Source organism: Quercus robur, chromosome 6 (assembly GCF_932294415.1).
Source record: "Quercus robur chromosome 6, dhQueRobu3.1, whole genome shotgun sequence".
NCBI classification, from domain to species: Eukaryota; Viridiplantae; Streptophyta; class Magnoliopsida; order Fagales; family Fagaceae; genus Quercus; species Quercus robur.
In genome coordinates, this window is record NC_065539.1 from 52,127,511 (window position 1) to 52,143,208 (window position 15,698).

At 32.4% G+C, this 15,698-nt stretch overlaps 1 protein-coding gene across 1 annotated transcript; it reads right to left on the reverse strand.

Moving 5' to 3' along the window:
* Positions 1–8,373: 8,373 nt before the first annotated feature.
* On the reverse strand, positions 8,374–12,985 carry LOC126689389 (primary amine oxidase 1). The gene is made up of 4 exons (XM_050384568.1): positions 11,806–12,985; positions 11,043–11,156; positions 9,424–9,974; positions 8,374–8,691 (listed from the first exon to the last, which is right to left on the reverse strand). Exons 1-4 carry the CDS (start codon positions 12,925–12,927, stop codon positions 8,535–8,537), a joined length of 1,944 nt encoding a protein of 647 aa, XP_050240525.1. The 5' UTR covers positions 12,928–12,985; the 3' UTR covers positions 8,374–8,534.
* Between the last annotated feature and the right edge of the window lie 2,713 nt (positions 12,986–15,698).

Consider the following 15,698-nt stretch of genomic DNA (forward strand, 5'->3'; position numbering starts at 1 on the left):
GAAGAAAAATGAGATTATGAAAAATTAAAATTAGTATAAAATTACAATTATGTCCCCATTACATAAAACAATAAAGTAACACATTTTTTTAAGCAAAAAAAAATTGTGTATGTACAAACAAAAAAAAGTAAAAAATTGTGAATGTACAAGTGGTCGGAAAAAAAAAAGGCATGGATGAAACCCATGTGCACAATACACATGAACATTTTCGTCAACTCAGCTCTAATTTTTTCTCTCCCTAATTTTCTCTCCTTTTTTAAGAAGTAAACCTTTTAGCAAGTTCGGAGAAAAAAACACCGGACCCACCATTTCTATTCCCTCTCACCCTCTTAACCAAATACCTACCTCTTACCAACTCAAAAGACTATCCAATTTCAATCAAGCCTTCCCCTCCTCCTTTTCAGTCTTTCATTTTTCATAACTTTCAAATTCCTAGGCCATCATGGTTACTTTCATCGAAGGAAATGGACGCCCTGGAACCATCAAGAAGACCACCAAAGCCGTGAACCCTGGTGGAGGATCCATCAGGACAAGCAGCCACGTCAACAGAATCAGCAGCACCAACATCACCAACACCACCATCATCAACAGCAGCACCAAGAGCATCAACAGAAACAGCAGCAGCAACAGAAGCACCAACAGAAACAGCAGCACCAACATAATCAACAGCAGCAGCGTCAAAATCAGCAGCACCAACATCGTCAACAGCAGTAGCACCAGAATCAGCAGCACCAACAGAATCAACAACAACGGCAGCCACCACCACCACCACCACTCAAATACTACGGGCAACCGCGGGATCAAGGCCATAGGACACTGCAAGACTGTCGAGAAACACTCTCATCATCAAAGTAACAAAGTTGTTGTGAGTCTTGTGACTCATGTTGATCAGAAGAAGAAGACTCAGCATTACAAGAAGAAGTAAACAGAGCAGATCAAGAAGCTACAAAAGAAGTAGGAATAACAAGCAACATGTTGTGTAGTGTTAGTGAGTAAATTTATGAAATTAGCTATGTGCCAAGTGTTGTGTGTGTGTAAATTTATGCTTTTCCCTAATTTAAGGACTCAAATCGTTGGGTTTCATTCTGTTTTATGCATTCCTCTACTCTGCGCAATGTGTTAGTGCATTTAGGAACATTTTATAAGAAATTATTTTATTATGTGTTATTAGTTATTATTAAAGTTAGGAATTCATCTTTAATTATATTACATGTTATTAAAAAAAGAAGAAACGAAAATAATTAAAATTAAGAATATGAAATAGGTAGAAGTAGTACACAAAACAATTTAAAGCCAGCAGCACAACATTCATAGGATCTCCTATGAAACTTTAATAACTTGAAACGTTATGTGAAGTGTAACAGGAGGACTCATGTCTGATTTACAACTTAAAACACAAAAAATTTCCACACTCCAATAGATGTTATCAATTAAGTGAATGGGGGTGACTTTAGGTGGGCAATCTTGTCAAGACTGGTGTTTTGGATGGTGAAGTCAATTTTCTGGGTTTGGGGAAGGTTTCCGGCTTCTGACAAAGTTCTATGTTAGAATTTTCTACAAAGTGAAGCTAAAGTGATCATTTTTTGACTGGAGAAAAATTTTCTTTTATGCCATCTCGATCTAAACCCCTTGATTTTAACTCAATGAAAGGTACGTTAAGGCCCGTTTGGATTGAACTTATTTTTACTGAAATTAAAGACTGAAAATACTGTAGCAAAATAATTTTTAAGTGTGTAAATTGTATCATGACTCATTTTTAATATTTTTTTCCTAAATAAAGTGACTGTGGGTCCTATAAACAGTGCATGAACAGTACTGCTACAGTGATAATTGTCTCTTAGCCTGAAGCAAAACGCGTGAAGTGAAAAAAAAAAAAAAAAAAAAAAAAGAACGAACGCAGACGCAGCTTTCAGTCCAATCCAAACGGCACCTAAGCTCTCAAGTTTCATGATGAGCTAATGTGATGTGGATTTTAACCTCAAAATCATCCATATGTATATAAAAATAAAAGTTATAAAGTGAAATATTTATTATTGTTACGTTCTTATTAAGCCATATTAGAGTAGCATTTTGGTCCATTTGATCTATTTCGGTCAATTCGGACCGGTCTGATTCTTTTTGGTTCATTCAATCAACTTCAATCCACTTTGGTCCATCCAGTCCATTTTAGTCCAATTCGGTCCAATTCGATCCACTTCAAGAGAAGAGGTTTGTGTAAAAAGATGCACTACTTCATTAACTCGTATGTCACCTTCTTAGCGTAATGTTGATAGGTTTTTGAAATAATTACATTTTTCTTATGTTATTATAGTCTTGATTTTTTTCTAATATAAGTAATTGATTTAATTATATTTACTTATTCTTTAAGCCATTTAAGATGTATAGAGAATGAATCATTTGTAGGGAATACTAGGAAAAAAAAATTCCAATTGCACATTACATTATTAACAAGATATTTCACCTGATATAATAATTAAATGTAAAATACATTATGTTTCCTAGGAAAAAAAAAAAAAAACCTTACAAAATTTAAAACACTTTCAAATAACAAATATAGATAACTTAATTTAGAAAATCTAATATATTGTATTGACTATCCTTTGTTAGAAAATAATCACATCATTTTAAGAAGAATTTGAGACTAACATTTACAAGTTTCATCTACTATTTTTATTTTTCACTTAACAAAAAAAGAAAAAATCAAATCATCAAATTTTTTCGTGCATCATGTAGGTCTGTATCTAGTTGACAGAATTTCCAAAGCATGTAAAATGATCATTTTGCTCTTGGACATTAATTTGCTAAAAACTGGGAGGTGTCCACATGTGCCCCCTCATTAGTGAACACTATGGGTGTGAAAAAAAAAATAAATAAAATAAAAACATATTTCGTGAAGAGAGATTAATTAATCTCTCAAAATTGGTTATAGGATGGAAAGGAATTTAGAATCCTATTCATTGTCAAAATGAGTGGTTTCAATGGAATATAAAATATGTGTTTGGCGAAATAATTAAATTATTAAAAGGACATGTGGCAGAATTGTGCAACGCCAAGTGGAAAATGAGTTTCACATGATTGCCAGGTTGAAAATAATTTAATTAGGGATTAAGGTCAAATGAATGACAAATGACATTAATCAAATGGAATTCACAAGCAATTACAAGGTAAGTTATCTCGAACAATTACTTGGAGTTGTTAAGCAATGAGACACAAAAATACATGCTAAGCAACCATGAGTAGAAAGGTAATTGTTGCCCCAGAGCAATTGAGAGAATTTGCCGAGCTTTGTTAACAATGAGACAATTGGTAGTGTATAGACAACCAAGAAGTGACACGTGATAAAGGGAATTGGGCATAACCGTCAAGTTCTTAAGCATAAATAGGGGCTGATTCTACAAGAAAATGACACCACTCACAGATAAGAACACACCAAAAAACTGTTGAGATCATTTGTATTTAGATTCTTAGGAGATCAAGTAATTTTTTGGCAAATCAAGTAGTCCTTTAGGTTTGTAGAAAACTGTATACTTTTAAGTTCATTTCCTTTGTACTCATGATCATATTTAATCGAGTTTGATGTGGATTCCTGCTTTACTTCAAATCTATTTAGTATTAGAGTAATCAATTAGGCTTGAATCTATTATATTTCCAGCAATTTACTTTACTTTGAGATGACTTGCTCTAAATTAGTTTGCTTCGATATGATTTACTTCAAGATGATTCACTTCGAATCAATTCAATTCACTTAGGCTTGATCACTTTCTTTGTTTTTGTTCTTTATAAACAGGACTAAGCTTAAAAGTAGATGGAAGGTGATTTAGGAGGGGGGTGGTCTATGGAGCAGAAAATGGTTGACATTGTGCTTTTACCCTAAGATAAAATATTTGGATTCCTACTACTACTACTGCTACTATTATTGTCATCATCCCAAAAACACAAATTTAAAAGCTGTAACATATAGACCTTAACATCCTTTTTAAAAATAAAAATAAAAATTGACCAAGAAATTACCAAAATCTTATTTAAATTTTGTTATTAATCATTAATTTAATGTCTTACATATTTAAAGCATCAATGTAATTGTTAAACATTCCCCATTTAAACGGCATTGAAAATTTTCAAACTGAATGATTTTATGCAGAGTAAATGAGAGTTCAGATTGCCACCCCTTTCTCTAACCCAAATTTTCACCCATCTAATTCTCCATGCTCCATAGTCGTAATTCATCACCTTCTTAATGCTTTATAGATTGAGTTTTAACCTTGACTAAAAGGCAGATATTAGGTAATTTTGTCACTAGCCTAGTCATGGTGAGGGATATTCAGGAATCAGAATAAGTTCATGATAATTAATTCAAAGCCAAACCACACAAGAACTAAAATAACACACAGCACTTAACACTACATAATTTAGATAGTTTGTCCATTAAGCTTACTATGGTTGAAAATGGTAATAAAATTCCCACTCACCCTCAGCTGCTTATTTCATGGTCTCGTCTCATTTTCATTCATACTACATAAACTAGTGTACAAAGCTGCCTCACATTAAGCCCAACCTAGAATACAAATCATATGGAATAAATTCAAATTCGTTATAATGAGAAAGATCATCATTTACCATCATGTGGTGGTAGAAGGTGACTCAAAACTATGCTTTGATGCCATTAATAGTGTGGAGGACTGCCATTGGAGCATCTCAAGCATTATCTCTAATGTACAGAGAGGTTAGGAAAAAAAATTTCGTCTTGCTTATTGTTTACATGGGTAAGGAGAGACACCATGGCCTTGCAAAATGTGGTTTTAACGATCTCTGTTTTTTACTAATTTGTAATAATTCTTCGCTGACAAGAAAGATTCTGGGGTCATTTTGATTTTGTTCCTTAACATTTAAAAATTTTAATCTATTCCCCCAAGTTAGGGTTTGTTTTGATTGATAAGTCAAGTGACACTTGTGCTTGCCACATGTATTAGTTAATCCAATTAAATAATGTCATGTCTATTAGTTATGGCATATCATTACTTATATGATCTAAAAAATCTTTTAAAAATTAAAACAATTCTCTAAATAATTTTTTTTAATTAACAAAATTAAAAATATAAAATAAGATAAAATGATCCATAACATTTTGTTGAGCATTTTTCTTGGCACCCAAATGGATACCAATCTCAATTGATTACCCAGATTTGTACAAAAAATTTCTCCCAATTGATAACCCATATCCACAAAAATCCTCAATCCATCACCAATCAAAAACTTCGATTAAATCAATTTACACCATACTAGCAGTGCAATACCAAGAATCCCCTTATACAAACCTAGAAAATCCCTTCTAAAGCCCAATTTATAGAATACTAATCGAGCCTTTCCATCAATTCCCTTTGAAGTTGAAGGATGAGAGAGCAATCATTTTTTTTTTTTTCTCTCTCTCTCTTTCTGAACGACCAAATTAATTATAGAGATGGATGGAACTATCATTTTTAAAACAAAATCAAACTTGATCAACCAAGATTTAAAAATAAAAATAAAAATTTAATTCTTAAACTTAGGGGATGAAAATGAAAATAATTATAAACTATACAGGTCAAAAGTGCAATTTTGTTTGTTTGTTTGTTATTTATTTATTTTATTTATTATATTCTTTCTAGTTAGAATCTACACCCACAGACCAGAGAAAAATCATAGCTCCACAACGGCTAACATCAATCATCAATCATCAAAATAAAAGCAGAGACCTCATGCAGGAAAGTATGAGGTCCTGCTATATGGCACTTTAATTTTACATTTAGCCTTTTTTTTTTTACCTCTTTTTATTATGTTTTTTTTCCCCAGTTATCCAAAAGTTCACATTAATTAATTTTTACTATTACTCCATCCGTCCCACTTTTTTTGTCCTGTTTGAAAAGTTAAACTTTTTAAGAGAACATTATTTATTGTTTTGTCTACCTTTTAAAAATATATAAGTTTTCAAAACTACCCTTAAAAAAATTTATCAAAAAATTGAATTAGTAAATTAATAGGGGTATAATAGGAACATTAGTAAATTAATGACTATTATTTTTAGAAACAAGACAATATTTTGGGACATCTCAAAATGGAATAAAGGACAAAAAAAGTGGGACAGAGTGAGTATCTTATTAATCTCTCATTAATTGCCTGAACTTACACAATTACACCACATATTTCTCTCTCCTTCATGTCTTATAGCATACCCACCGTTTTAGTATTAAAACAAAAGCAAAAATAAATAAATAAATAAATAAGGACTAATAGAAGAACAGAACCTATGCCCATTGGGTCTGCTGGTGGAGGATGTGAAAATTTACTCATGTCATTTTCAAAGAGTGTTGTATTCTCATGTAAAGAGAAACGGCAATAGTGTAGCTCATAATCTGGCGAGATATGATTTAAGCGTACCAGATTTTCAAGTATGGATAGAAGATGTACCTTCTCATATTGTGTCAGTTTTACATTCAGATGTAACTCATTTACATTAATAAAAGTACTCAAGTTCTTTCTCAAAAAAAAAAAAAAAAAATTATTGTTAGTGGAATGCTGACATGGCAAAATCTAAACCATTAAATTGTTAAAGAACGATTAAAATTTAAGGAAATCTATTTGGTAGATTATCCTAGAAAATCTAAAAGATTTGAATCCAAATATTATTACTTGCGATAATTTGCATTTTAGTTTGCATTATTTTAATTGCAACAACCAACAATTCATGGAAAGCTCGATTGCTTTTTTTTTTTTTTTTTTATTGAGAAATTTGCTTTATTGTTTTGTGTGGCCATACATATGCAAATGACATGCCATAAATGCAATTAACTAGTGACCTTGAATTTTCTACTACAATCATAATCAAATGTCTACAATTTAACCTCAAAGTAAATGACTTTTTCGTTTACTTTAAGTGCAATTACACTTAAATTGATCCAAGGACAGCCCTTGCACTGAATCTCAATCCTGTTAGCCGAATCCACCAATGACCATGAAATCCCATCGCAAATGACATATTATGTATTAGACCCATACAAAAGTCCCTGGACCTACTACACCTCAAGAATTCATAGACATCCACGACTCTACCACTTGCACTCTAGAGTTTGGATTAATGTATCAGTAATTGTAAAGGACTAATGCTATAGTTACAAATTATTTTACACTAGCTTGTAATCTCATGCATATGCATGGATACCCTTAAAGATATATAATAAAATGCATAATATAATTCTTATATATATAACTTAAATACTATTGATAGTCATTTTTATATTTTGTTAACTCTTTAAAAAAATTTGTAATGATATTATTAGGTATAAAATGTAAATTGTCCATTTTTTAAAAAATTATTGTGAAACACTTTTTTTTTACGATTCATTTATTTTAGACTCTTTGGTTTTTGTACTTAATAACTCACTTGGATGAATATTTATGATGTGGTCCCACATTTAATTATAAAATTAAGAAAAAAAAAACTCTTTAAGAATATATAATTTAGGACACATGGCACGAAATTGGAACTCTAATTTGAAATTCTAATTAGAGTTTCTCTCAGTTTCATCTATTATATATATATTCTTGTTATTTGAGCCCACCACAAACATTACTTTTCACTTACTGATAACCACTAATCATATCAATAATTTGTAAAAAAAAAAAAAATTATAACTCTATCATTTTCCAATCATAAAGAAAAAGACCTCTTAAGTCTTGACCTTTATAAGCCGTACATAGTTCGTATATGTGATTGATAGGAGATAACCTATTACTTACACTTTTTATGATTGTTGACATGATTTATTCTTATTGGTCTAGTTTACTTAATAAATATTGTGTCAATATTATTCCAATCACAATATATCATCTAAAAATGTGTAAAAAAAAATTAAAGTAAGTCAACTATTGTTCAAAAAAATGTGAAAAATGTAAGTTTAAATAGACAAAAATTGAGGGGACGTACGAGACTTTGACCTCTTAATAGGTAATTCATATTCAGTGTCCTACAAAAACAACCCTTTCCACATACAAATCCACACCCTTTTTTAAGTATCTATTTGTGATTGGATTTCAAAATTTTCACTTGGGTCCACCACATGTACTTAAGCATGTTGTGTCAACTTATGCACAAAATACAAGTTGACACTTATTAAGTAAGGTATGAATTTGAGTGTAGAAAATGATGTATTCCTAGAATTATTCATGTGAAAGACACCAAACTTTCATGAAGAAGTTCTACTGAGGAAACTTCAATGAATAAAAATCCTATGTCTCACCATTTATGTTCTGCTCAGTATCTAACCAAAGTTAAAAATGAAAAAAATAATAATAACATATTATAATTGATGAAACATAAAATAGAACACTAAAAAAATAAAAATGGAACAAAGTATTTTTATTCAAACCTTCAAGCTCATATCCATCATGGTTCCTTTAACTAATTTGAGCAGAAGGATTTCAGTTTTTTCAAAAACTAGTGCTACCCAGATAATAATCCCGGCATTGAGCTTGTTATACTACCACGTTTTAGAGCATTCCTATATGAGCAATGGGTTACTTTCGAAATAATTTGAGGGTCGAAGCTCGAATCCACCATGAACACTTGGCATCACTGGGAAATCTTCTTGGTATGGAACGTGATGAAACCCAACTGTGTACCATAGAACTATATCTTTGTTGTCAATTGCCCTGTTCCTGCACATACCAATAGTTGTCCTCTTAGTTAACTTGATGAAAATTAACACTCCATACTGCAACTTTGTTAATTAGACTGTACCATATTTTATACTTATAAACTTAACATATCGAATTTTTTTTTTTTTTTTTAATTTATGAAGGTGTAATTGAACTAGTGTCATTTGGTTGTATGAGATATGACGATTGTTTGAAAGAGTTCAATAACATGTTAATTTTCATAATACAATTTCACCTAGATTCACTATAGCTGAGCTACATGATCCTTCATAGCAGAGAATCAAAATGTGTGTGTGTGTGTATATATATATATATATATATATATATATGTGTGTGTTCAATAGAATTTAAATAACATTCATCTTATAGTGATATAATTTATAATTAGTTAAAAACTTTTGTGGTCAAAACTCAAAAGTCTTTGTGACATAGTGTAGTGTTATTGTAAGCTTCTCTCATGATTTCATATCAAAACTCCAAAAAAAAATTTTCAAATTTTATTTCATATCAAAATAGAGTAGTTATAGGTACACAATTTTTTTCACAATCGCTAACATAGCCTGTTATGATAGGAGTAATATCACTCTTATCTGAATTTACTATTGACACCATTATTACTATGTAACAATCATAACAAGTCATGTCAACATTTGTAAAAAAAAGAAAAACAAAATTATGAGAAATATTATGTCTTTAAATTTATGAATCATACTATTGACAATCACAATTTACCTTTGACTCCAAATGGCCAAGCCATCATCTCCTCGACTCCCATCGGCATAGAAACCTCCAGGCCACCTTTCCGACTTGTTATAGGCAGTCACCCATAGTTGATACTTTGTATAAGCAACCCTAATTTGGGGCCAATCATCATCAGATAAAAGAGAATTAACTGGCTGTCCAGTAATCAGCCGGTAACCTACATGATTCCCAAGCCTTGTCTTCTTGTTTGGATTCACTACTAAAAGTTCACTTGGCTCCAAGCCAAGCTGAATCCTAGCCTCTGCCTCAGTTTTGGCAATTTGTTTAACTACTGTCCAATAACTTTTTCTTGGTGAAGTAGTGTTTGTGTTCTGGTTTGATACTCTTATAGCTTGTAACTTGGCTTTGACGAAGGAGTTGTCCATACCATCAACGTCAAGGTCAAGATAGTATGTGAGTAAGTGGTCGTGGTGTACAGCAACAGTGTTTTCTGCTACTAAGGGTCCGTACTCATTTTCCGCTATTTGGTCGGTATTTGTGTATGGTGTAGCCTTCATCATTAGTATACCTGTCAAATCCACCTAAAAAAAAAAAAGGTCCAAATATTCGTAAGTGTGCATTTATTGTAGGGTCATTCTATCATTCACTATGACCACGTGGAAAATTGTACACTTTTAGATTATGTAAAATCTAATCTAAACTATAAAATGGACAATATTTGCAATGGGAGAGGATCTTTTTCTCATTGTATAATATGTAATTTTTTTTTAAAGATAAAAATAAAGTTAAAATTTAAACTTTATCATTTGAGTTTGAGTAAATTATCAATTTTTTCCATGAATTTATTTCATTTTTGTTATTTTAATCCTTAAATTTTAACATTTTTGTCAAGTTTTTCCTACCGTCCATTATCCATTATCATCTATGGATTTTATAGATGACAAACATAGGGAATGGCCAATTTAATTGAAAATGTTAAAGTTTAATCAATAAAATGACAAAAGATAAATTTTAGATTAAAAAAAAAAAGGATAATTCGCCAAGTTTAGAATTAGAGGGTATAGCTTTGATTTTCGCCTAAAAATAAATTGAGTTTGATTAAGCTGTGCCAAATAAAAGTTAAACTTTATTGTGCCTAACAAGATGAGCTGACTTTAAAAACTGTATTTGTTAGAATTTTTCTTCTACAATTGCTAATAACTTATGCAGAGGATTTTTTTTTTTTTTTTTTTTTTTTTTTTAGAACTGCTTTGTAATGTTACAATAATAAAGTACTGTTTTTTTATTTTTTTCACCTTGGTCTTCAAGTACTTGAGAAAAGCTATTAGAATTAACGCTCAAATTCAAAATCAATGAGTCAGCCCAAGCTCAGTCTGACCCATTCTCTCTGGCCACAAAAACTAGGCCTGTATTTCATATGAGAATTTGGGCTTTGGGCTGGGTAAATATGAGCTTGGATTGTTTTTCGAAGAACAAACATTTTTATAATGAGTGATAATAATAAAAAATAATGTGGCTTTCTTTTCTTATACATTACCAACATTTATATCAGTTGCTAATTCACTAGACTCTTCACAAGAGGTCCATCTAATCATCGATTATGAAATTGAAGTATTTTTCTTTAAAAACACAAAAGAAATGAATCTCACCCCAACTTTGATGGAGCCACTTTGTTTGAATTCCCAATCAAGAATATAATCATAATTGCCCACATTAGCCACCATTCTAACCACCAAAGTAATTTCCGGCTCCCCGCTTCTTATCTGCAAGACATAACCACTTTATGTTGACAACACAATAACAAAATTAAAGGTTTAATTATGTGTTTGGTCCCTAAAATTTGAATTAAGTATGATTTTGATAGTTTAAATTTAAAAAGTTTGGATTTGGCCTTTGAGATTTTTAGAATTAGGAAAATTTCATCCCTAGAATGTAGGAAAAGTTTGATCTTGTCTTCTAAATACGGAGTTGATTCAATTTTTGTAAGGGTTAGCTCGATTATAGTCCTTTAAATACGTAGTTGGTTTGATTTGGTTGCAAAAATATGAGGTGCCATTACTCATGTAAGCAAAAAAATAGATGGAGTAATCTAAATATTTCTTATTTGAATTTTCAGTGACCAAATCCAAGCTTCTAAGATTTGAAAGAACAAAATCAAGGAAAATATTTAAGTACTTTCGAAGTATAGTGAAATGGTACTCCCTCATCTCTTATTCATGATGAACTTATCATGAATGTAATAAAAATGAGTACTATTCATCATACTTCAGAAATACCTAAGATTTACTCTAAAATCGAACATGCGCCAAATTTCAATGACCAAAAAGTATAATTTACCCAAAATCCATGGGAAATTTTTTTTCCCCAAAACCATAACCATAAATAACCATTAATGAACACAGCTAGACTTACCACTTTGCCAGGAACATTAATTTCTGTATGTCTCCAAGCTACATCACCAGCATACCGCTCAAAAATGCAAATAGCCCTTGGTACCATTTGTGCCTGTCCATCTGGCCCAACCATATATCCATCCATAAATGCAGCATTCCCTGGGCAATCAATCGATGGCTGTAAGGTATCAGCTGCACGACCAAACCCATATTCACCAATGTCCATGTATGTCCTATAATACCATTCACTTGTAGGATCCATATATGGAACAAATGTCTCAGATACATGTCCTCTATACAACACACGCCTAAACTTCTTTTCTCTGTCATCAAATATTGAAGCTGTGGATATGATAACACCTGCCCGAGCATTGAATCCCACACGGAAATCCCATTTACCCCATTTAACATTTTGGCCCTCAATGGTGAACCCACCATTTGTTATGTTACAAGTAGTAGAATTTTGATTCCCTTTTGATGATTGAAAGTCAGTACCCTCACCTTTAGGCACAGGTGCTCTAAGTCTATCCGTGTACATTGTAATCTTCATTGAATCAACATCAACAAGTACAGTTATTCCTTGAATAGGCCTTGCAAACACATTAACCGACCCTCCACGATAAAAGCATGCAACTTTGAGAGTTCTTTTTGTAACACGTTCACCAAACCAACCTACTGTAAATGGTACACAAGAAACTTCAGACAAATTTAGGCCCCTTCTTTGAATTGAGTTGTTGAATTCTGGATACGTCAAAGGCAGTTTGCTAGCTCGGTAAAGTTCAATGAAAGTGAGGGGAGGATAGCCAGAACCATTGTAGACTTGGTTTGATGTGATTGAGCCAACGGTTAAGTCTACAATGAGTTCATAGGTCGTCTCACCCCTTGCTCGAACGACAACCTTGGCTTGACGATTAGGTTTGATTCCTTTATTAGAAAGCCAGTTGAGGACATCTTCTTTTTGTGGTTCTTCAACATCAACAAAATGATAGGTTAGGTTAGGAAGAGAGGCAAGGTGAGACTTTTGAATTATGTTCCTTATTTGGTCAATTTCAGTAGTGTCGAGAGGGTCTAAGGGGTGATAAAGACTAGATGCGAAGTAACATTGTAGGAAAAAAGATAGAACCAAGAATGGAATTTTCATGGATGCTGCCTTATAAATTCAAATAAGAATTGCTTGAGCGCTGGTGCTAGTAGTCAACCCACTATTTTGGACTATATATATAGTAAGATCGTGTATCACATTAAATGATAAAGTCTTTACAACCACACAATTCTCTATGCATCTACAACCACACATTTCCTTATAAAATGAAGGAAGATTCTTTGTTTAGACTCTCTCTCTCTCTCCAACTCGCATTCTCTCTCCCCATTACTAAGTATAGAACTAACTTAAGTATTGGAGTGCTTACTGTCATCTATTGCGGTATTGACTCTTCTTTATGCAGGACCTAGGCTGTGCCAGACTTCAACGGAGTTTCGTCTCCTACCAAACAAAGTTTACATGTTTGGTACTTGACTACGTACATACATTCAGGTTCCAGTCTCATTTGCATTATAGTGGAAAAGTTTCTGTACCGGATTGGCTCCAATACCATACTCAACACATGCAATTCATGGTATTGCTACCAACTTGTATCCACTAAAAGCTTCTCCACCTACAGTAAGGCACATTATAATTTATTGTTCCACCTCTTTTACATGAAAGCTGCGTTAAACTTTGAATAAAGGCTACCGTAGCTTTGACGTTGCAATGTTTCATTTCTTAGACTTCAGCTGTAAGCAAGAGATACAAGGCCACTTGAATTTTCCAAGGCCTTTTCTTGCATTGAGAGCAAGAATAAATCATTTGCTTAGCTTTTGCTTTAATAGTGAAACTGGGGGCATGATTGTTAACATGCTCCTCTTCACAACTAGCTCTCTTTGGGAATAAATCACATTTCATTGATGTCAACACTCAATACACCCGCAGAAATATTGAATTCGAATCAACCACTTTTATAAGTCATAAATTTAAAAATCAATGATTCTTACCTCTAAACCCAAGAAAGACAGAAAGTATCCATACATATGATTGAACCAAATTTTTCATTTCAACAAATTAGAAACAAAAAAGTTAATGAATGCTGCAATATTGGTTTATGATTTTTTTTTTTTTTAATTTTTATAAGAAAATAAAAAAATAACTGGTTTTTTTTTTACAATTTTTCTATATTTCCCATGAAAGTGATATCAAGAAATTCCTAAAATGATCTATTAACAAATGCCTTAAGAACACCGATATATATATATATATCAAGAAAATTGCACTCAACTCCCCTAGTTTGGAATAAGACTTTTACCTCCTCTAAAATGCAAATGATTTATACTTATAAAGTTGAATTTATTCAATCATTTGTTGGCCTTATTTCATGCCAAATTTGTTTGTATTTTAGCAATTAGATACCCTATATTTACGTAGGAATCATATAAGGATTGTGTATGAGAGAGTGTGACAAAAACTCAAGATGTGTGCAATCAAAAGAGTCTCGCGACTAGATCTCGCAACTGACTCACGACTGGCAAGTCGCCAAAGTGGCACACATATGAAACATGCAGGGAGCTGAAAGGTCATGACAGCTAGAGCACTATTGGACAAAAATATACAGTCTGGCCAGGTAGTTAGCTCTCGACTTGTTCCAGTTGCGAGGCTGAGTCGCCAGAATACCCTATTTGGATGAAACCTGACTTTTCACATTCCTCACATACGCTACTATAAATACCCTTATACCTACGAAATGTAAAGAGCTTCCAAAGAGAATTTTGAGAGAGAAACCCTAGAGAAAAATAAGATTGACTCATCCACAATCTTCATTATTTGATTCTCCAAATTCCTCTACTTTCACCCTCTCCATTGACATATCCTTGAAAGGTACATTTTGTCAAATCCTTATCTCACCATACCCGTGTCTGTGATAAGGTATTTTGGTGCTTAGGAAGCAATTCAGAGATGACCAATTTACTTGATTGATGCAATGGGTTTATTGCGGGATCTGGGAAGTTAAAGAAGACAAGGTTAGGCGTAATCCTGTTAGAGCATGAAGCTTGGAGGGCTTAGGTGCATTGGATAAATTAGGTTTAGAGGGTCTTCTACTATTTATGTATCCTAACTATATTCTTTAATGGATCATTTGACCGCTTGGAGGGCAGTGGAGAGGTTTTTTACTAAGTTCTTCAATTTCTTCTTCGATAACACGTGCCAGTGTTATCTTTGTATTTGCATCTCTCTTCCCTTACTTTTTACCTTTTAATTGATGCCGTGTTTGTGATTAATTATGGTTTAAAGAGTTTTACCTATTTGGTTATAGCTTATATACATCATTCCACACATATATTGTTTGTGTATAAGCTTGTATTGGTGTTGTTAAATTTGGGGGTCTAAACATTTATTAGTGTTTTACACACTAATTGAACTTTCAATTGGTATCAGAGTGGGTGCACTTGTTATGGTTTCATTACCTAAGTGTGATCCTAGACCCTTTAGCTACAAATGAAGCTTTTAAATGTTTGTGATAATGACTCTACGAGTATGTTTGAAGATTTTCCTAACAATGAACTTCTAGAGTTTGCCCAAAAAGAGATTTTAATAAATACTGAATTTCCTATAAAAGGAGGTGTGGATGATAGTTTAATTGGATGTAAGAGAGAAAATTCAAAAAAAAAATTAAAACTTCTTTTTAGTCATTTAGAGGAGGTCAGTGCAAATGGTTTGCAGTTTAAGAAAGATGAGTGTCTTATTCCATACTAGAGGGAAGGTAAGTGTAATGGATTAGACTAGCAGTCAGTAGTTCAGAATAAAACTTTACCTTCCCCAAAATGCAAATTATTTACACCTACCTCTCATGTATAATTGAAAAAAATACTTTAAAAAAATCC

What these genes read in the sequence shown, in the direction of transcription:
- LOC126689389 (XM_050384568.1), bottom strand. Translation starts at nt 12,927, where the DNA reads ATGAAAATTCCATTCTTGGTTCTATCTTTTTTCCTACAATGTTACTTC. An exon ending in TTAATGTTCCTGGCAAAGTG is followed by an intron (nt 11,157 to 11,805) that starts GTAAGTCTAGCT and finishes TATGTCTTGCAG; the next exon opens with ATAAGAAGCGGGGAGCCGGA. An exon ending in GTGGCTCCATCAAAGTTGGG is followed by an intron (nt 9,975 to 11,042) that starts GTGAGATTCATT and finishes TTTTTTTTTTAG; the next exon opens with GTGGATTTGACAGGTATACT.